The 22,900-nt window shown below is 43.3% G+C and overlaps 1 protein-coding gene across 2 annotated transcripts in view; it reads right to left on the reverse strand.

The window, feature by feature from the left end:
• Positions 1-20,276, reverse strand: part of Dsc2 (desmocollin 2) — a 32,253-nt gene extending 11,977 nt beyond the window's left edge. Inside the window, exons 1-9 of one of the 2 annotated variants that reach the window (XM_087592583.1) lie at positions 19,805-20,276; positions 12,131-12,215; positions 10,807-11,006; positions 9,193-9,312; positions 7,991-8,146; positions 7,153-7,297; positions 5,498-5,664; positions 2,611-2,745; positions 2,179-2,364 (exon numbers count right to left, since the gene is read on the reverse strand). In XM_087592583.1, the coding sequence (XP_087448709.1) occupies positions 2,179-2,364; positions 2,611-2,745; positions 5,498-5,664; positions 7,153-7,297; positions 7,991-8,146; positions 9,193-9,312; positions 10,807-11,006; positions 12,131-12,215; positions 19,805-19,873 (1,263 nt within the window). In that variant the 5' untranslated portion in view covers positions 19,874-20,276. 2 annotated transcript variants of the gene reach the window in all.
• Positions 20,277-22,900: the final 2,624 nt, after the last annotated feature.

Raw genomic sequence — 22,900 nt, forward strand, 5'->3', positions numbered from 1 at the left:
GTTAGGAGCACTGACTGCTCTTCCAGAGGTCCTGAGTTCAATTCCCAGCAACCACATGGTGGCTCACAGCCATCTGTAATGGGATCTGACACCTCTTCTGGTGTGTCTGAAGACAGCAACAGTGTACTCATATACATTAAATAAATAAATCTTAAAAAAGAAAAAAAAAAGAAACTGCTCTATCTCAATCAGTAACACTTCTCTAGGAGTGCTCAGACCTGCATACTAATTTACACATAAGGCCCCTGCTAAAGAACCAGGCACCCTTTAAGGGCTATTGACCTTTGCCCTGGAATGTCCAGAGATTGTGGTGGCCCAAAGGTGAGATAAGAATGGTGTTCCTGCTGTGAGGTACTTCAGGGCTTGCGCTGGCTTTTGTAAACTCCCTAGGCTTATTTTGCTCCTCTGTTTTCTGCTTCTGTAAACTATGTGACAGGGAGGAAGTGGTCCTTTTATTCCTATATAGTGGGCAAGAGAAACAACGGAAAGGAGTAAGAAAATTCTCTGGTCCAGCTGCGGATTCCAGTTTCCTGTAATGTCACCTTTGGTGGCCACCTTTATAAGCCCAACCTTTAGCCCCCTTTGGCAGGGCACAATGCTGTTTAAGGACGCTGTCCTGCTAACCCAAAGAATAAATTCAGTTAATTAATTCGAATTACGGCTAATTCTTTGGACTTTCCCAGTGGATTTGAACACCACAACTGTGGAGGAACAAAAATATACAAAACTTAGAGACACTATTTGTTCCTTTTTTAAATCTCTTCATCCACAGTCGATGGAAAGTGTGCTTTATTATGCCTTGTTAGGGAGGTGATGAGGACAGGTGACAAAAATGATCCAGGGACAAAGGCTGGTGTTAGGGTTGGGACAGCCATGGTGTCAAGTAAGAGACTTACTTAAATTTAAAGGGCTTTTCTTTGTCGTTTGGAAACAGAAATTAACCCAGAAACTGCTGCTGAATGGCATCGTAGTGAGGAAAATGAACCTATTATCACTGTCCCACAGTCCTTGAGAATGTGTGCAAAAGGAAAGCTCTCTAGACCGTCTGTCCTCGACCTTCCTAATGCTGGGACTCTTTAATACGGCTCTATGTGTTACGGTGACCCCCAACCATTGCTACTGTAATTTTACTACTGATATGAATCGTGATGTAAATATCTGGTGTGCAGGACATCTGATATGTAGCCCCTATGAAAGGGTCATTCATTCTCCAGAAGTTGAGAACCACTGCTCTAGACCCAGGATGGAACTATATTCTATTTAATGGTGTCACAGGAATGAACATAAGATGCCATCTAAGGTTGAAGCAGCTAGGGTTGCTGCATTAGAGATCGAGGAAGTGAGCACATCTCTGACTGCTTGAGTTGCAGGCTGTGACCCGGGGATGCTAACTAAGACTGTACTATATAGACACAAGACACAGATAAATAAACCTACTGACGGTCTCCCTGGGAGTCTGACCAGGTCTGACTCATTTAGAAACTCAGTAGATAAATAAAAAACTCCTTGACCCAGAAACAGGAAGAATACTCTGTAAAGGAACGGATCTCTCCATGGGGTTAATGCTACACTAATTTCTAAACTGTTAAAATACATGTAATAAAATGTATATCGGCCCACATGAATAAATCACAAATGAATATATTATAAAGTCATGTCATTTGAGAAGATTCCCAACAAGAAAATGTTTCTGTAAGACTGTCCTGTGGGGCATTTTTTTTTTGATTAATGATTGAGGTGGGAGGCCAGGCACATTGCAGGTGGTGCCACCCCTGAGAACCTGTTCTTAAGGTATCTAAGAAACAAAGCTAAGCAGGTAAAGAGAGCAAATCAATAAAATGTGTCCTTCCCTGACCTCTGCTTTAGTTCCTGCCTTGAGTTCCTACCCTGACTTCTTCGAACTGTGACTGGAAGTGCAAGCAAACAATAAATTAAAAGGTTTTCTCCCCAAGTTGCCTTTGTTCGTGGTCCTTTATCACAGCTATAGAAAGCAAAGCAACAGTTACTCAGATGAGTGTGTTCATCCCATTCACTACATATGAACGAAATAGTATTTATCATCACCTAAAATGGACATTTGATGCTTCCGTTTACCAGAATAGCTTTCTTCCCATCAAATCTTTGCCTGCTATTATATATTACAAATTACAAATATGCAATTTAATAATGAATTCTTACCATAATCACGCACAGAATGCCTTCATTGGTTTGGGGATCTGTTTTGATTTTAAAATTTCCATTTTCGTTGCCCTTTAAAATGGTGTAATTAGCTCTCCAATTAGGAGAGTTAACTAAATCTTTATCTTGAACAGAAAGACGTAAGATTTCCACATTGACCGTATTTTCTTCCACTGATGTCACGTACTAAAAGGAATAAGAAGGATAAATCTCCATTAATTGAGCCTCACAAAACAGGCTTACCGTGTGACGTAAGCCTTGTTCTTGCAATTCTCCAAATACCATGTTCTCATGTTTCCAACTCTAACCCCAAGCTGCCTCCGGGTCATTGTGAGCATTTCATGCTACCCCATGGGGCACAGAAGGGGACATACATACTCTAAGACTGACACCGAGTCAAGCATTACTCTCCACTAAACAGCACACACTCACCGTAGTACGCGTGAATGTTGGCAAGTTGTCATTCACATCTCCAATAGTAATGACGCAGGTCGCTGTTGTCTGCAAACCAAAATACTGGCCATCCATGTCCTGAACTTTTATTATCAACTGGTACTTGTCAATTAACTGAAAGCAACGAAAATGTAACTATTAGGTAAAAGAGCATTGTTATAGGTGGAATCTTCTCTGTAACTCGTCTTGCACTAGTAATTTAGAACATTGCTCTCTTTCACAGCACTTACATCTAAAACAAGTGCCTGGCTCTAGTAGTGTTCTAGCAACGTGTGGTCAATGTGTGAGAACTCAGTCATTTCTCAAAGAGAAAGTGCTATAAACTCGATATCTAATCGGTTAGCTTAGGAACTTTCAACAGGGAGAGAAGCTGTAGCCATGGGTACGTTAGTATTCCACACAGAAAATGCTTTATGTCCATCCAAAGTACACATTTATATTCGAAATTATAATAACTAAAATGACCGCTCATCTCCTTTTCAGCCATCTTCATACCATGAGTTTAGCCCCTGCTAATCCTTCCTGTCTTCAGCCATTAACCAACTAAAATAAAACTGAAGTGCTAATGTTTATGTTACTCACAGGCACCTTTTGCAACCCACGTCTCCCTCACAACCTCGCTTGAATGACACCCAACATTTTTACCTGCCTATCCTTAGGAACCTCACACTGCTGTCTCTCAGGGGCAGGGGGCGGGGGGCTGTGTGTGATGTTTCCTTTGCAGCAAAGTGCACTGAGATTACTGAAAACAGTCAGTTGACTGAGATAGCAAAGAAATTCTTTTTTACTGTCCTAAAGTACAGATTTGTGTTATCTGCAAACAAAGGAGAAACTCCAGTATTCTGTGCAAACTGGAATCCCGAGTTTAAAACATTACTGCCAAGCCCTAATTAGTAAACTCCTTCATGTGTCCAATGTTTGTTACTGACATTGTCGTCAATGTTCATTTACTTGTTGAGATTCATTTTAATTATTCATCATCATGTGTGTATGTGTGTGTCTGTGTGAGGGAGAGCAGTCAGAGTCCAAGAGTGTCAATCCCTTGGGGTTGGTGCCATGAGCAGCTGATATGGGTCAGGTTCTCAGTACAACGTGCTTAAGTATCCATTCTTAACCAGTACGCCATCTCTCCTGCCCTGTAAATGTTCACTAAAGGGTTTGGTTTGGAAGCTTAACAAGCCATTCTGATTTTTTTTTTTTAGTTTGTTTTTATACATGAAAGGAACCTGCAGCTGTCCAGAGAACATTTATAGGACATTTTTATAAGTGATTTATTAAGCAATTAATAATCAACTTAAAACAACTTTGGACAACTTGTATCAACAAAGTATAAAGGTATTTAAGGTATATAAAGAAGTGAAAACATAACTTGGTATGGTTTTATCATTTACCAGTTTTTGAAAATTGGGATTCCCAGAAAATATTAGGAAGTTTTTTTTAAAGATTTTATTTATTTTAATTGTGTGTGTGTGTGTGTGTGTGTGTGTGTGTGTGTGTGTGTATGTATGTGTCTAAGTGTGTGCATGTGCAGCTTGTGTCACAGAGATCATGTGGTCAGAAGAAGGTGTCAGATGCCCTGGGGTTATAACCAGTTGTGAGCTACCCAACGTGGCTCTGGGAACTAAACACAGGTCCCCTGAAAGTGCCGCCAGGCCCACTGACGAGTGTGTCACCAGCCACTGTTACAAAGTCTGAGATGTATGGTAATAGCCAATAAATATGCGCTATTCCAAGATTAAAGATCACAGAAGAATTCCACAAGACCAGCAAACTGCTATTGGGGTTTACATGACCAGCCCTTGCTGGGGAATGTAATAGTTGGATAAGGAAGTAAATACATGGCTAACAGGGTAGTCATAGTACAAGTATACAATATACATGTAAATATCCTCACAGGGAATATCAACATACTGTGGAGAGTTTTTGGATCTAGGTGAGAGGACACTACACAGTTTAGACAGCATGACTACAAATGGATATTAGAAAAGTCATCAATTGGGGCACTTACTCCAGTCATTTTCCAAAACAAAAAAATACCGGAAAGACAAGTTAAATTTTACATACACTGCATCTAAGGCAGATAAGGACTTGAGCTAAACTTGGAACCCAAGGCCATGCTTGTAAAGATGTTTTATCTACACAGAGGGAAGAACCGAAACAAGACCTGAAGGTCTTCCCTCATTTTAAAAGTTAAAATATGGATGACATGTTTCCACCCATCTTGAGAAGGTTCACTTTTTATTAGATGCTTCCTCTATGAAAATTTTGATTTCATAAAAGATAAAGTTCAGGAAAGAATAATCTAGATGTTCTAAATTAACATGCCCTGGGGTTACTTATGACCCTCATGTGCAGAATGAAGACAATCGGTTTCTGCAAAGTTAGGAAGTAATCACTCTTTCCAGAAACACACACACAGGTGGTGCTCAGAGACAGCAGGTGTAAGCGCCCCTCCGAAGGGTCTGGAGACCAGGAATGCGTCAGATGTTTACAGATTTTAGAACACTTGAACCCACGTCACAGGCTATCTTGTTGTCAGGCCCACGTTAAGACACAGATTGTTGTGTGTTCCATTTATGCTCAAAGCTCGGAGTGATTTTAGAATATACTCTTAGAATGCCTGTATTTTGGCTGCATGAGGTTAGTTAGGTGTGGAATTTTTGGTCTGTGACATCAGATTATTGTTCAAAAAGAACTCATATTTTGGTGCACTTCTGCCTTGAGATTTTTCAGATTAGAGACAATGGATTCATGCTCTTAAATAGCCAGATTCGTCCATTGCCCACTTGTCACCCCTCCGTCCCACTGCTGAGACAGTGCTCCTAAGAGCCATTCTCTCATGCAGCGTTCCCTGCTGACATGTTACCTCTCTGTCCAGCTGGGTGGAGGTGGTAGTGATGACACCAGTCCTGGGATGCATGGTGAATAACATGGGGGGAGAAGGCGACTGCTCCAGGATGGAATACTTCAGACGAGTGTGCATTGTGTCCGGCTCATCCTTGTCTGTTGCACAGACCTCCCCGACGTGAGAACCTGCAGAGGAAAAGCTCCCGTTCACTTACTTTCCAAACCCTCACAAGCTCTACATCTTCTAGTTCACTCTTTTCAGCTACTTCGGAATTCTTCTGGAGCACTTTCTGACAGAGCAGGAATACAGCTTTTGTAAATTAGTAGTTACCTACACAAAATATGCTCATACTGTAATATTTTGGGAATCTGGTTACCACCCTCACCATATTTTCATGACGGCTTCTATAAATGATGACACTACCCCTGTGTGAACTCTGCACTTCTCAACATTTTTTTCTGATTATTCTTTTCTTTTCTAAGATTTATTCATTTATTAAATATAAGTACACTATAGGTGTCTTTAGACACACCAGAAGAGGGCATCAGATCTCATTACAGATGGTTGTGAGCCACCATGTGGTTGCCAGGATTTGAACTCACGACCTCTGAAAGAGCAGTCAGTGCTCTTAAACACTGAGCCATCTCTCCAGCCCCTTTTTCTGATTATTCTTTAACTCTTTTTTTCATTAGCAAGTGTGGCAAAGACCTTCCCCTAATGAATAAAGATTTCAGGGGACCAGTCACTGGGTGAAGAGTAGGCAGGACTTCCAGGTCGGAGGGGGAGAGGAGAGGAGGAGGAGAGGGACTTGTGGTTTTGGGGACAGAGAGAGAGCTTGGGGTAGAAGATGTAACAAACTAGAGGCCCCTCCGGTTAGATGGCAGATCCGCCAGAGGATTTAATTTAGTATGGCTTACTAATTAGCATGTTAGTAGTTGCTCCCTGTTGATTCTGAGCGAAGATTGTGTGGTGTTTTCCTTCACCCAGTGACTCAACCGAGTTCCAGAGAAAGGTACAGAGAACCCTGCCAGCCGCAGAATTTGAATACATGGGGCTGGCATGGTAGTGACCCGCCATGGGAACTTGGGGAGTCAGCTGGACTCCAGGCCAGAGAGTCTGCCGAGATGAGAACAGTCTACCGGTGACATGTGGCCCTCCGGTGCCTGGCGTAGTGTGGGATGGTAAATCCCTTTTTTATTATTTAATGATACATGCCTGTACTTAAATTAACCGTGTGAGGCAGTTCTTTCTAAACACTAATTGGTCCAGACAGGTCTTCCTAGGGTAAGTCCCCAAAGGACTCTCAGTGACTCTTGATCATGCCTAGAACGCTCCTCCCCATTTACTCATCACAGCAGTGCAGTAGAGAGTCTCACATACTGAATGACTTCATTCAAAGGTTTGTCACCTAAAGTCATTCCATCTACCTCTCATAGGTGTGTAAAGTAACTTATTTAGAGGGTACCAGAATGCATGCAGTCTTTTTGATACCCTTGTCTACAGATAACCCAGTGATTGGATAAGAAACCAAGAAACAGCAGATTGCCAAACCAAGAAACAAGCGAAAGACAGGAAAAAAAAAAGTCCTGTTCTTGTCCTGTCACCACAGCAAGGCTCAGGTTGTGAACCAAAGCCCATTCAATCGGCCCTGGATCAGTGGTGTAGCTACTTACCAAATGGACTGTTTTCCAAAACTGTGAAGCTGTACACTTTCTGGGTAAAGATCGGGTAATTATCGTTCTCATCCTCTACTTTAATGAGGAGCGTCAGCAGGTTCTCTACCATATACCCATCTGGAGTCATTGCTAATGCAGTCAGCTGTGAATAGAATAAAATTATGAAAAAGATAAGTAAAAATAACCACATTTTGTTTTTGTGATGCTGGGGACAGAATTCAGAGCCTCACATGGGTCGGTCAAGTTCTTTTCACTGAGCTAAAGCCTCTAATAAACAGATGCATAGTCAAGTATTTTCTCCTTTAGGAAGTTAAAACAGAAAAAAAACCCCATAAAACCAGAAATAACCATGAATTTTATTTATTCCTTTTAATTTGTCGGGATAAGGGAGTGAATGATACAGTGGCTGAAGTTAATAACTGTTCTGCCTAATTTTATGTCAACTGACAAGACCAGAGTCCTCTGAAAGCAGGGAATCCTAGTTGAAAAAAACTCCTCCATAAGAACAGGCTGTAAGCAAGCCTGTAGGGCATTCTCTTAATAATGATTGATGGGGGAGGTCCTAGCCCATTGCCAATGGAATAATCCCTGGGCTGGTGGTCCTGAGTCTTATAAAAAAAAAAAAAAAAAGCAGGCTGAGCAAGTCAAGATGAGCAAACCAGCAGGCAGCACCCTTCCATGGCGTCTGCATGACCTCCTGCCTTCAGGTTCCTGGCCTGTTTCAAGTTCCTGACTTAATTTCCTTCAATGAGGACTAGTGTTGTGGAACATAAGCCAAATAACCCCTTTCCTCCCCAGCTTTCACTTAATACCACACATAATGTTTACATCTTACCTCAAAGGAGTCATACTGTTCTCGATCTACACGATCAGTGCAATACAGGTTTCCAGTATCTCTATCAATACGAAATAAGCCTACGGGTTCTTTATCAACTCCTGGACCGCTGATGGAATAGTATATGGTGTAGTTTTGAGCTTTGTCGGATTGGATCTAGAGAGCAGATAGTAGAAGCATGAGACATGTTTATTTCAGCAGAACTTGCATGCATTTTTTTTAAGCAATCACACTGCCAGTTACTAAAATAAACAATTTCCCCCTACTGTGTATAGTTTTCAGAAAAAAGTGCATCAATAGAATAAGGAATTATAATGAAAAATTTTCAAAAACAAGATACTTGCAAAATCCCATAGCAGCAAATCAAAAAATACTTTATAGACAAAATACTATATACATAAACCAAACTCTTGGGACTTCTCTTATTGAAAACTATAGCAAGATGATATTGAATGATTATCTGCTGCCATTCAATTTAAGGCTTGAGGTTTTATTGTTTTTGGCCTAGTATTTTAAAGCTGGTTTTCACCGGGTATTGGTGGCATCTGCCTGTAGTCCCAACACTGGGGAAGAGAGATGGAGAACTAGAAGGTAGGGCCAGCCTGTGGCTATGGGACAAGTCCTTGTCTATGTGGATAAGCCAAGCTCTGGAAGACAAAGATCTCGTTTTCTCCCGTTCAGGAATCTAGACTGTATAGACATGTATAAAACCATCCCTATATGGCATGGAATCAGAATGGGGAGTGGAGAAAGGAAGGAGGGTGGTGGGAAGAGGAAGGGAGAAAGTGAGTGGGTGAGAGTGAATTTGGTCAACACACGATACCCTTGAAAGCAGCTCTCTTTTTAACAGTGTTGAAAACGAACAACACTGATACTGCTTTAGAGTACTAGATGAGCTTTACAGTTCCCACAGATTGTGTTTGGATGATTAAAGCTGCAAAGTGTGTGCACAACTGTTAAGAAAATTTACAAGCATATGTTGAAGCATGATATCTAAACCTTCCATTCATATATTCACATGTTACTATTTTATATAGCTTTGTGTTTTTAATTAGTTAGGATTCATTCAAGATCTTCAGCATAACACACAGGCGTTCTATCTTTGAGATACACTTCCAGCCATCACATAATTATTTTTAAATAGCTATTAATTATTTTTGAAAAGGGAAATGACAGACTTCTGCAGCCAAAGTAAGCCATACCTGTTGAAGGAAAAGTGGGAAGGGACCCAATGAATTCTCCATCATGGAACAAGGGATGGGAGCCCATCTTCTCTTGGCGCGGCGGAGAACTTTTTCTGTATGCAGTCTTTGATTTAGGACCTTGATTTAGAAGACAAAAAAAATGAGCCTTAATTGTTAAAGTCGATGACTACTTCATCCCCATACATTCAAACTGATACATCTGTCTCCTCTCATAAGGACTGGCTAGGAACATGTAAACCCATGACAATACTTCAAACCCGAAATAAACTTCGAAAAAGAATAAGACTGTGGTTACTGTGATGTTAGCCATTCTCTTGAGAAAATAACTTGGTGGAAATACGGAAGAGAAAGAGAGAGAGAGAGAGAGAGAGAGAGAGAGAGAGAGAGAGAGAGAGAGAGAGAGAGAGAGAGAGAGGAGAGTAGATGCCACACTGAAAAGCAAATGTTGGCTGCCATGTTGGCCCGCGGGAGCACAGGAGATGCAATGAGAATGACTTGGATGGCTTTGCTTCCAGATTGGCCAAAAGCACACTCCACTCACCGGCAACTAGCCAGAGCCCAGGAACCAAGAGAGCTCTGTCAGAACAAAGAGAGAATGTGGTGACAGTGCTCAGACTTCCTCAGTGAAGGTGGCCAGGAACTAGGAGAGGTCATTTTGACCTTTGGTGTCAGAATCAACAGGCACACAGGTGGTCCAAACCTTCTCCATTGTTATCTGTCTTCTAAGACTAACAGCCAGCTAATGGCAAGGGGTAGGCAAGGAGTTGAATGTGAGGTAAAGAAGGAAAGTTGCAGCTAAATCCTGGTAGCACAGTCTCCAGACACTCGGAACCACTGTGAGGGTAAGCATAGTGAAGCCACAGTTAGACTGTTCCCAATACACTGGAAACGAAGGCAGCAGGGCATTCTCCCTCGAACGTCCCCTAACAAAGGGTCTGCATCCTGCAAGGCCTGATGTCATCACTTTGTAACTTGCATTGTGACTTTGTGCCTCCCTATGCCACCCCACCATACCTCTGCTCCTTTTGTGGACTTTTCTAGAGGACCACGGAAAGAAAAACCCTATAAAAGTGAGATGTGGCCCATCATAACTTGATGCCAACAAAGGGTCACCGTTTCCCCAGAATATGGTACCCTCTTCAAGAATATTCATAAAACTTTTTTTGAGATCCTTAACACAGAATTCACTGCCTGATCACCGCCATGCAGCAACACGATGCACTCTCTCTCTCTCTCTAGAGTTTGTGTTCTTGGCTTGGCTTAATAAACTCCTGCTTAAACTGTCTATGTCTTTGGACCAAACTCCTTTTGTGGGCTTTTCAAGAGGTAGAGTTTCCAAACTTGTTTTTGGAAATACATCCCCATCCCGAATGGAAGTGTTTGTGTCCTGCCTCCCGTTGTCATCTGAGGCTTATCCCAAATGAAAGGGATGATAACTTGTTTCACAACGTGTTTCACAACCAAGCCTCCTTCACTAACACACGGTTGACCCTGGCTCTCACTCCCCTCCTAACCAATCCATCCCAAGTCTTCCCTGGTTCCACGTCTTCCTTGGTGTAGGTTAGCCCTAAAGAAACACCAATTACACTTCACGTATACCATCTCACATACCTCTACAGGGCCCTCTAAATGGACAGACAACTCCCTCTCTTCCTGGCTGTCTGTGTTGAAAAGCCAAATAGTAAAGCTTCTTTGCCCCGAAGACAAAACAACAGAATTGGTTGTGTACACAGAACCATCTTCGAAGACTTGGAAATCAGGATCACTCAAGTGAATTACATTTGCTGATTTAAGGCACTCCATCAGGTTCACTGCAGAAAATACAAACAGCAGTTAAGTTAGCAAAATAGAGTTCAAAAGTTATTTACAGTATTTACATGCAAGAAACCAAAACACTGAAATCACACAGTGGAATATATAGTATTTTTAAATCATATATGAAACTATATGGTTAAGGTCCTCCCAAAATACACATATTGCGTCTAACACTTTGTTTTACATGTGTTTAAAGAGAATTTGTCCTGGAAAAAAAAAAGACATGTGAACTCCAATATTTGAACATTTGACACCATGGATTTTCTTTCTTATTTCAAATTAAATATTAGTGACTACACACTACTTGAATCAAAGTCCACAGTTACTATATCGAAAGACTACTCAAGTCTACACCAAATGTAAAATTAACATATTTTCACATTTAGTTGATTTTTTTTTTCCTTTTACAACTAAATCACATAAAGAATTGACTGGGCCAGTGAGATGTCAGGAGATAAAGCTCTTACCCTGCATGTGTATGTGTGTGAGTGGGGGAAGCACACGTGTACACACGCACATACACACACACACACACATGTACACACACACACGTACACACACACACACACATGTACACACACACACACACACACACACACACACTTACTTTAGTAGTTAAAGTAAAGAACTGACTTATAAAAAGAAGCATCCAAGGTAAAGACATATCTCAGGGTAAATTGTTTGCTCAACAAATGTAGTGCCCGGAACACTGGGGGGAGGGGGAAGAAGAAGAAGAACTAGAAGTAAAGTTCAGTAAGATATCAAGATGTTTAATGACGAAAATCCAAGAACACTGCTAAACTAGGGAAATACTTTCAATATTATTTCTCAAATACTTAGAAGCATACTCAGCAAACACAATGTCATACTTGGAACACAAACATCAAAAATTATTATTATCAAAAGTTATTATTTGAACTTCATCTTTTAATCTTCTTTGGGTAATCATATTTTTCAATAAATAAGAATTATTTCATCGGCACAATATAACATGTTCTAAAATGACCACATTGTTCACATTTAGCTATTATTCATAGGACCTTCATGTTCTACACATCACAGGAACTTTTAAGAGAGCACACCACATCAGCGTCTAGCACATACTGTAGCCACTCTTTACCTCTGCCAACAAATTTCCCAGCAGGTAGTTCAGAGGGGACCTGGAGGACGACTTCTTTACAAGCATCACAGGCAAGTGCAAGGATCTAAAACAAACAAACAAGTGTCATACACTCACAAGGTTTTTCTAATCAATATAGAATTTACCTGAGTTAAAATTATATAGTAATAGCCATTTAATTGCATAAAAGAAACATTAATTACTTAAAATATATATAGTTAATTTAATTAAAATTAATTTAAATTAACAAAATGAAATAATAAATGTGTACTAGAGTAAGAAATCTGAAATCTAGGAAGGAGATGAGTAAAAGGCTAAGCTCCCATGGCTCCCTTCTTTCCAACTTCATACTCAAGGACCCCAAGGGCCCAAATTCTTTCTTAGGACTGTTTTTACGTTATTCCGTAAAGCGAATCTACTAGTAACTTCACTGACTGGGAGGGCCAAGTGAGATCCAGCAGCAACATGTGAGACAGTACCAAACACACACAGGAAAGAGAAATGAATCCATTCACCAAGCCATCAAACTGTTTCCATAAATGTTCGACATCCCAGGAGCTACAGAGTCAAAGCCTGCTAAACCAAACCGCAGTGGCTTTGCCGAGCGACACTGTGCTGCCATGGAAGGGTGGGCAGAATCTAGATCTGCATCTACACGACAGGGACCTCATTCTGAGGACACACCTTCTCCTCGCTGACAGTTAAGGACGTTTTAGAAAACACGTTACTTCAAACGTTTTGAACGATTCAGTGACCTACAATGAGCCAATTCCAATTGGTTGTGCATTTGAAGACTCAAATTTAATTCTGTTGTGAGCTTTTTCTGTGAAGGTTTCTGAAAGACACACACTCCATTTTCCTCACATTACCAAAGTCCTTGGCCAAAAATAAGGAATCCAACCAGCAGCTATGCTGGTAAATATGAGGTCCTTTACCATAAACTAAAATCTGATAGATTTGGATGAAAATTTCATTTCCAGTATATCTTAAAGCACCTGGTAATTATCCAATTTGAACTATATAAAAGGGATCCAAAAAAGCAGAGATTATAATTTATTTGCAAAAATGAAGTAGATCACCCCACACCCACCCAAAGACTTCTAAATTGAAATTAAAATAAAAGGAGGGGAACTTTCCCAGGCTTCATAGCCAAGAGTGCAAGAACACAGTGAGATGTTTTGAGGACTGTGGCTAAGGGTGACTGACAACGTACATCTACTCATCCACTCGCTCATCAGTTATTCATTCAACCAACACTCAGGGATAAGGAGGTGCTAAGCTCAGTCATCTGCTCCAGGAGCAAGTGAAGCAAGGACCTTGCGCTGACTGGATCACGTTGCATGGCACCGATGAAGACAGACAAGTGCACAAATGTCACATCCCACCAAGGATCGGCCAAGACAGATAACAGTTATTGGAGAAAAGGGGCAGAGAACGACGGTAGAGAAGGCTTGAGCCTCTGTGAACTGGAGGAGGAAGCCAGCTCCACATACAGAACCATCTGGAACATTGACTGTCTTGTTCAGAGTGCAAAGGAAAGCAGCAATGAGAGGCATTAAACTGCAGAATGGCTTTATCTGGTGTTTACCAGCAGTCAGTCAGCTGGTTGCATAGCAACGAGAGTACAGGCACATACAAATGAAAGTCAGGATGACAACTGCAATGGCACAGCACTGTCCTAAGGTAGGGACACCGTACTTAAGCGGAAGTGTTAGTGGTAGAGCTGAAAGGCGCAGTTAAGACAATTGCTTTTGGAAACACCCATTTATTCATATATTAAATGAGTTTAATTAAATGTCTACTCTTTATCTAGTAACTTACATGATCAGACTGAAAATTCAACCCCAGGATAAGACATAGTTATAAACTCAGTAGGGTTTAGAAATGCCACAGAAGGGAAGTTGAGGTTAGCAGGGAGAGCCAGCCTCACCTAGGAACCAGATGAGGTCAACTGAGGAGTGGCCATGAGTCAGTCATGATAGGAGAAGGCAGGGTTGAAACTACAAATATACAGAACGTCAGAGGACAGAGAACTGAACAGAAATCTACAGTGCAGGGCTTCTCAACCTGTGGATCATGACCCATTTGGGGATGAACCAACCTTTTCACAGGGATAGCCAATGGTTGGGGCTCACCACAACGTAAGAAACTGTACTAAAGAGTCTCCCCAAGACATTAGGAAGATGGACGCCACTGCTCACAATCTAAGGAGAAGAAAAATTAAAGTGATTCTGTACCCTAAGTATGGAGTGACTCCTGTGTAGTGCCAACGACCCATGTGGATCCTTTCTCTCATACATTATACGGAGCCGCTATGGTTTACAAATAAGTTGGGACCCCAAAAGTGTGCTTTCTGGGTGCTACATCTAACCACTGGGAGGTAACTGTGCTATGTGAACTTAACCTAGTGAATGGCTATTAACGAATGCCTCATTTGAAGGCATTATTAGGAGGTGGTGGAAAGTTTGTGTTGGCTTCTGAATCTCACAAAGAGGTCCTGAGAGACGAGTCTGTGAATGACGGGCCCTGTCCTGCCTCCTTTCTGTTACCCCCATTTGCTTAAAGTCTGCCATGAGATAAACAGCTTTCCTCCACCGTGACCTTCACCCATGATGTTTCTGCTCATCTTGCATGAGCCTAAAAGCAACGGCATCGGTTAACCACGAACTAAAACTCTTAAAATTGTGAGCCAGCCAGGATATAGCTTCTCTCCTTCAACGTCTTTTTCTTGGGACTGTCTCAGAACAATGAAGAAAACTGACCAATACAGAAAGTGAAGATCTGTCTCAAGTAAATAAATTACCTCAGCAGGTTTATATTGGAAAGTGGTAAGTCTGAACACTGTGGAGAAATAGATTGAGAAAAAACTTTCATTTCAATGAAGATATGCAAGAAAAACTTGGAGAACACTGTGAGAAAACTAACCAGCTATGCCGAATAACATAATTTTGAAACATCCCACAGCACGGAAGAGCTAAGAAAGAAGCAGAGAACTGAAGGGTAGGATCTACAGATAAACAGAAACATAGAAAGTAGAAAAGAAGAATCCAGAAACACCTTCTGGCCTGCCAAGATTGGCTCTGGTTTCTGGGCCTCACTAGAAATGGAGTAAAATGAAAACATGGTACACACCTGTGGTGTACAGGAAGTTGCCTCCATTCCGCCTTCAATATGAGGGAGAGCCACAGCCAATCTGGCCTTGGCATGGGTATAGGAACCATATTAGAACCCATGGTTTGGGTCAGAAGCCTCTTGGGTATTATAAGGACAATGCCACAGGGAAAGCATCAGAAACAACCCTATGGTCATGGTGTAAATGAAGTGAGAAGGGCCGCCCTGGATGTGGGTGGCATCATCCCATGGGAAGGGACAGAGGACTGAGTGAGAAGAAAACAACGGGGTGCCAGCATCCATGCTCTCTGCCTCCTGCCTGTGGATACAATGGGACCAGATGCCTCACTGGCTCTGAGGTCCCACCGAGAGTGACTTTAGCCTCAAACCGTAGCCAAAATAAACCCTCGCCCTTTTAACTGCTTCCTCCCGGGTATTTGTTCACAGCCACAAGAAAAGTAGATGATCTCATCAATAACCCCGGAAGTATAATAGGTTTGCCAAGTCACCAAGGTCATCATAGCTGCTCGTCACACTGAAGAAATCTCGGACAGGAGTGAGGGCTTGTAAGAAAGGGAAAACTTTCTCTATTTGCATTTACTTTATCTTTACTTACACAACTCGAGCAAACCAGACAATAAATTTCCATGAAAGAAGCGACTGCTAAACACAGTTATCGCTACTCTTGTGTCCACAAATAAAAAGGGTACCATACTACAAAAGAAGTCATTTTCTAAAGCAATGACACATGTGGGAATGCCAGGGAGTAAACCTAGTAGAACCCTAGAAGGCCACATGCCAGCACCAGGCCATCTGCTTCCTGACCAAACGAATTGCTGTCCTCCCCTGACTTCCTCAGGGAAGACATGCCTACCTCAGAAGAACCCAAACACAAAATAAGTGGATGTACACAGAGAGAAAGGCAGATCCAGTGTGCAGTAGGGAAAATGGGCACACACATACATTAATCCTGGATTAAATTACAACTTCATGATCCCTATAAAAATCTCAACCAAGTATTTCCTGGAGTTAAATGAGCTGATTCAAGGGTTATAGAAAAATTATGAAAAAGAAGGGCCACAAAAGCACAGGTAGACGCCAAAAGAGCACATGAAGTCCAACTACCTGGAAGCCAGGCTGTGCACAGGATGTGGGTAGAAAGTATTAGTGACATCATGTCAGAGGCAAACGCCATGCCTGCCTGCACCTCGTTTCTTTACAGCCCGCAGAGGACATGCAGAACGTCTGTCACTAACAGCCTGGAAGAGTTTTCTATTCGTCACACCCTGGCCTACACAGCACATTCTTAAACTCCGTGAAATGTGAAATACTGCTTTTAATTCACTATTTATTCCTATAAAGATATTTTTTATTTCTAGAATTTGTATTGTCTTTGTTCATACTAAAAGTTGAAATCCAGGCCACAGGTAGGCTTTCTTAGCTGAAAGATCTAGAGGAATTTATCACCCACATGGCGTCAACGTGCACTTTAATAGTTCATCTACTTGGAGTTTCCTGTGGTGTTCTGTGAAAAGTATGGGTTCAATTTTATCTCTTCCTACACTTGTGGCTCGTCCGAATAGCCTCAAAGTCAATCTCAGTAATTCGTATACTGCCGCAACCCTTAAAGGAAGAAAACAGTAGTTCTCAACCTTCCTAATGCTGCGACTCTTCAATCCAGTTAGTCACATCAGGGTGACCCCAAACCACAAAATCATTTTAGTCCCTACTTCATAACTGTAATTTGCTGCTGCCTTACCATAATATACTATAGCCATACTATAAACATCTGTGTTTTCTGATGATCTTAGGCAATACTTGTGAAAAGCGTCATTCAGCCCCAACAGGGTCGTGACCCACAGGCTGAGAATCACGGGTGTAGCATGAAATGAAACGTACAACAGTTTCCTGCCGTACACAATCGGTTGGGGAGAACAGCATCTCCAAGACCATAGTCATCGGCTTTGTGTTCATCATCTCCAATCCGGGTTCTCCCATCCTAAATGTGCCTGCTCATATACACGTGCATGGCATACAGCCAAGGTTATCCAATATGACATTATAGTGAGAGCAAAAGCCTGTAACAAGAGATAGGTACTAGTAAACAGTCCCATGAAAAAATCTATGAAGATGAACTTATTGAAACAACAACGGATTAAAGGGAGTAACAAGGGGAAAAAAAAAGCTTCTAGCATTTTCCGTGAGGATCAAGATATATAGAAGTTCTATATATTGAAATCTCTGACACCAAAAGGAAAACAATATTTGGAAACATAATAAATGGTATGATATAGTATACCATGTAGAGATATACAGGCTTGTTTAAAGGTGCTGTCTGAAAGAGCGACGTTAATTTAAGATAGTGTGATATTTTAAAGCATAAAGTAGAAAAAAAAATCACCTGGGGTGTAGAAGAAACAAGACTTAGAACAAGGCTCCACAGAAAGTTAGTATTCACAAGTGAGAAAAACAGTGGCAAGGCAGACAGAAACGATAACAGAAGGCAGGGCGTGGGCCATAGGAAGAGGACGGTCTGCTGCCCAACAAGAATTGTCTCTGTTGTGTGAGACACGTTCATCCAGAGAGCTGTGGTAAGGTATCTGCTTGTGGTTAGTTTTCTGTTATTGTACACTTAAAACCCGGTCAAAGGGGAAAGATCTCATGTTACACCTTTAAGTCATACACAGAAGAAAGCGAGGTAGGGGATGAAGGAGTCAGATTCCGAGGGCCAGAAAGTTTTTCTAAGTAAGGTGTTCATTTCCAGAATAAAGGATGAATGAATCATGGGGTTGAATTATGTGTAGAACAGAACACATCTCTTGAACTTGTCAAGGGAGCTCTCAGACGCCGTAGAGAACAAAGCACCTTTTGGCTTTCAGGAAGAAAGCTCAGGGGCTTAAGACACTGTGGGGTGGGGCAGTACTAGGAAGTGGAGAAAAACTGCCTGGTGGAGTGTCAAAGGATTACCTGAGTGTATGCGAAAGAAGAGACACATAGGGAGCCTCGCCCCTGAAAAACTTCTTCAGTAGACCTTGTATTTACTTACTCTATGCTTTTCTCACACCCATCTCAGGCTGGAGAAGCTTCGTTTACATGGTTCCTGGAGGGTAAAACCAACTGAAGGGACTCACACTACACTTTCCTGCTTGAAAGCAAAACCCACATTCCTAGACTCAAGAAATGATGAGGGGCTCTACTTATTCACCCATGGCTTACGCTTCTTTTAAAGGATCTCGGAGTGTGGGCTTGCAACAGGGCAGCGCTATATCAGGAAGACTAAGCATGCCTTTTCTTTCAAAGAATAAGGCCCTGTGTTACAAAAGGAAGTGGCAACGTCCCTCACTAGGTATCAACCAAAGTTCACACTCTGTCATCGGCAGAATATTTTGTGATGATTATTTGCCCCAGGCTGGGTTTCTTTAGCCATAAAACCCTGACTGCAAGGTTCCTGTCCCAACCTGTGCTTATGAATAGTCTCTGGGAATTCTGATTGAATTCATTCCTTGGGATGTCCAGTAACCAATCACATTCTTCAGTAATTAAAAATGCAGGAATCCCTTGTGAAAGGAAACTTGAGGAGAAATGGAAGAACTCTCACTTCCACACTTTGGTTCCCTGGGTTCCTCCAGGCTTCCTTCAAAGCCAGCTTGAGTGATTGCTGCAGGCTATGGGGGAAAGGACAGTATCAAATTGGTAGCTATTTGACCTGGCATAGTGAACTTTTGCCTTGTACAAGAGACCCCCGATAAAACTATAATCTGGAGCATTCTTTTCCCAAACTCCCCAACGGCCTAGTCAGTCCCAGAGGTGAATTCTTGAGTCTTCTGGTTCCCTAGGGAGATCAAGACCTGTCCCCAATAAAGCCATAAATTTTGATTCACACCTCTGAAAGGGCTGAAGGTCCTGCCTGTTGTACTTCTTACAGCAAGAATCTGAGCAGGAGTTGAGAAGAAAAATCAAAACTCCTTCTAGGACAAGATCTCGGGACCAGGATGTTCACTTCTCAGAGATTTAGGGAATCAGTGGTCACCTCGTGTCGACCCATCTCCTAACTTTGTAAGAAAAGTGCAGAGTCTCTCTCTCCTTCATTCCAACTCTCACTTCTAGAATCCTCCCATCCCAGCACCACGGAACCCTCAAAAGCAACAAGTCTTTTTTTTTTTTTGACCCCAAGGGCACCACGCCGGCCTTTAATGTCCTCTGCCAGGCAGCTGACTTCACTCAGGACCGCCTGAACCCAGGGCTCCTGTGACGGTACTCCAGGCCGGGGCTCAGCCCTGGCGCACCCCGCTCTGCCCAGAGAACCCCGAGGCCAGGGTTTTGGCTGGGCGTCCGCGATCCGCCCCCGTCTCCATCCACGCGCGCGCCTATTACAGCTCGCTCGCAGCTACACTCCCTCCCCTGAGGGGCCTTGGTGTCCGGGTCGCTCGGCTTCCTGCCGTCCTTCCTCACCGCCAACAACTGCTGCAGTTTAAGGTGACCTGAGACCTAGTGATCCGACCCGGGCCAGTCGCCCCGGCTACATGTCCCTCTCCCCGTCCGTGAGTTGGTCCCGGTGCTCACCGCGAGGGTCAACAGGTGTCCCAGGCCGAGGGCAGGGCTCCCGGAGCGCGAGGATCCCGCTGCCGCCATGGCTAACTCAAGGGACAGGTCACCGCCCCGCACCCGCTGCGCAGAGGTGGAGCGCGCACAGGCACTTTTCTCGCGCTTGTCTGATGCTCCCGCCTCGGTCCCCAGGGGCTTTTCCTCTGGCCGAGGGTGGAGCTCCGGGCAAGTCCAAAAGACTCCAATCGGCCACTCCTTGTTATTTTTCTTGAGTCTTCATGACTTTAAGAACTCAACCGGTGGGAACTCCCTGTGGCCGCCACCCTTTCACCTGTGCAGACGACACCTATATGTCCCTTGTCACCCCCCAGCCCCCACCCCGCCCCGATGGCGGTCTAGCAGGATTAACAGCTGGCCCTGCCCAGCAGAAGGCCTGACTGTACTAAGACTCACAGGGAGCTCTGGCCCTGGCCCCGCCCAGAGCACTGCCCACTGCCTGTGGAGTTACCTGGGGAGGCGGGGAGGGGGTGTAACTCCCAAACCCACAACTGCCCTGGATCAACTGGCTGAGTTACAGCTGCCTGAAGCTAGCCTGATAAGATGTGGACTCAAGGGACATTCTACTGTGTAAATCAAAGTCCCACAGACATATAAATAAGGTTCTAACAGGAGTTCCGCCCTAAAAGGTCTCAAGGTTCCGAAAATAGATTGACAGTGACACTGGTTCTATAATTTATCGAGGAAAAGGAAAGAGGGAAGGGAAGGAGGAAGGGAAGGAGGAAGGGAGGGTGGGAGGGAGGGAGGAGGGGGAGGGAAGTAAGGAGACTAGGGAGGGAGGAAGGAAAGAAGGAAGAAAGGAAGGAATAATAAAACAAGTTACTATAGAAACCCATCAACTGAGGCCTCACCATTGGCTAAATGTGGGCCCTCTGATTTCCTCTATGTTGTCTTTTGTGATTTTTTTTTCTCTGAGCACGTCCCACATGGAGTTCTGGACATTCTGGTACCAATTATTTTTCTCTGTTCTGACATCAGGATTAGAATTCGTGATGAAAAGTGAAAAAGAGCAGGAGTATTCACACTCTGGACTTGACAGCACTTGAGCCCATGAGTTATAACAGAACTTAACCAGAAAGATTAAACCTGAGAGCTCGGAATTCTGCAGAAGGCCTCGCCGTGCTGACTCATCTGCACCTCTTTTCTAAGACACTATAGAGGCTTCACCAGAAAGGCAAACGTGTCCCTTCCTTATTGCCTGGTTTAAAGACAGTCGCAGAGAGCAAACGTGAAGCGCTGACCACAGCGCTCAGTACCATTTCAATTATTGACACTGCTTCCCCTCTGTGAACGCCCCAGAACGGTGGTAACAGCAACCACACGCTTAATTCAAAATTAATAGTTAATGCCTGACCTGGTGGTTTCTATCAATGTAGGTGTTCTATTGTCTCCAGAACCATAAAATGAGCAGCCCTTGCTAGTGAAATAAGCCTGGGTCATGAGTCTGACTGTCATGTGTTGTTTTCTTATTTCTTAATGCTCATTTGTGCTTGCCCAGTGCTGATTTCATAAATGCCTAGCAACTCACTGGTGATGACATCGCACTGTCCAGCTCCGAGCTTTCTAGAAAACACAGAAGCCAGCGGGTTTCAGCACCACTCCTCTTGCCAACAGGACACTGACACACGCTTTGCTACCCTCAGCCTCCAATACCTTTGGAATGCCTCATGCTCCTCCTCACTAAGGAAAAGGAAGCCATGTGCCAATTAATCTCAGGTAAATGGAGCTTTCCAATGGCAACTTTTATTTGTTTCTTTGTGAAAGTTTGCTCAAGGAATTAGATAAAAATTACAGACTCTAAGTAAATGCTCTGCCGTAAAGGATTAGACTAGCTGGCCATTGCAAACGTCTCCTCGAACCAGTTTTGAAACATCCTACCGTGAAAGACTGAGAGGTGTGGATGGATGTGGCTCCTTTAGGAACTGCCATTCGGCTGCGGACAGAACTCTGAGACAGAAGCCAGCTCTGCAGTACTCTAAGAGCGTCAAAAGTAAAGATCAGCTTTCTGTTCGTCCTGCCCTGTTGTGAGAACTCCTCGGGCCTCTGTGCTCACGGTTGGTAAGGACACTGGCTGCTGCCCTCGGTACCCCCTTCATCTTCATCTGAACTGCTGAACTGATCCTGAGAGATTTACTAAGAAACGGCTGAGACAGAAGCCGGTTACATAGATATTACAGTCAGAACCAAAAGCTCCTTAAACCCAAGAATATTGTAGACCTTGAACTCTGGGGACCAAATCTATCCAATAGCTTCATAGTCTCCTAGTTTCAGAAGCTAAATACACTGAAGTAAACAAAAACCTCAGTTACACAGCTATGCAGTCACCTGTAGATCCCCACCTCTATCCCCTGCCATCGCCAGAGCCCAGGAAAGAGAACCAGGCGGATGAATGTGGCTTTCCGCAGGACTCAACCTCTTAAGGTGTGTCCCTGATACAGAATGACAGCGGAGCAAGTGTGACACAAATCTAAGAAGGAAGACAGAACAAGACCGAAGTGCGCTGCTTAGGTCCCGCAGAGGCAGAAGTCAACAGCAAACCTGATGATAACCACAGCACAGAGTTGTCATGGGGATCACACGGTATAGTGCGTGAAGTGCTCGGACTAAATACTGTAAATGCTCCTCACCTCCTTCTGTGTCAGGATGATGGGCACCGTCCACACCGTCCACAGCATCCTGCCCCATCTCTGGCCACTTACATTGCAGGCTCCGTCTCGTTCTTGTGAGTGTGCGTCTGAAGGACGCTCTTTACTTGGTCTAGGACCAGTCATAACGCTAACTCCTCACCCCTTCAAATCCTTTAGCCCTGTCTCTGCAGCACGGGAAAATATCCTTTGGCAACTGTAAAACTAAAATGATCATGTTCAGGTATTGGGTGAGGGAAAAGGACTAAAGCCCTGAGGGCCAGCAGAAAGAATGGAAGGTAGGAGGTGTGGGCATCTTCTAGAATGTACCAGAGACCTGGGAGGTGAAAGATTCTCAGGACTCAAAGGGAGGAACCTTATATGAAATGCCCTACAGTGGGTAGAGGGAACTTGTAGAGCCCTCCTGCAGTTG

Source organism: Rattus norvegicus, chromosome 18, assembly GCF_021556685.1.
Source record: "Rattus norvegicus strain SHRSP/BbbUtx chromosome 18, alternate assembly SHRSP_T2T, whole genome shotgun sequence".
Taxonomy (NCBI): Eukaryota; Metazoa; Chordata; class Mammalia; order Rodentia; family Muridae; genus Rattus; species Rattus norvegicus.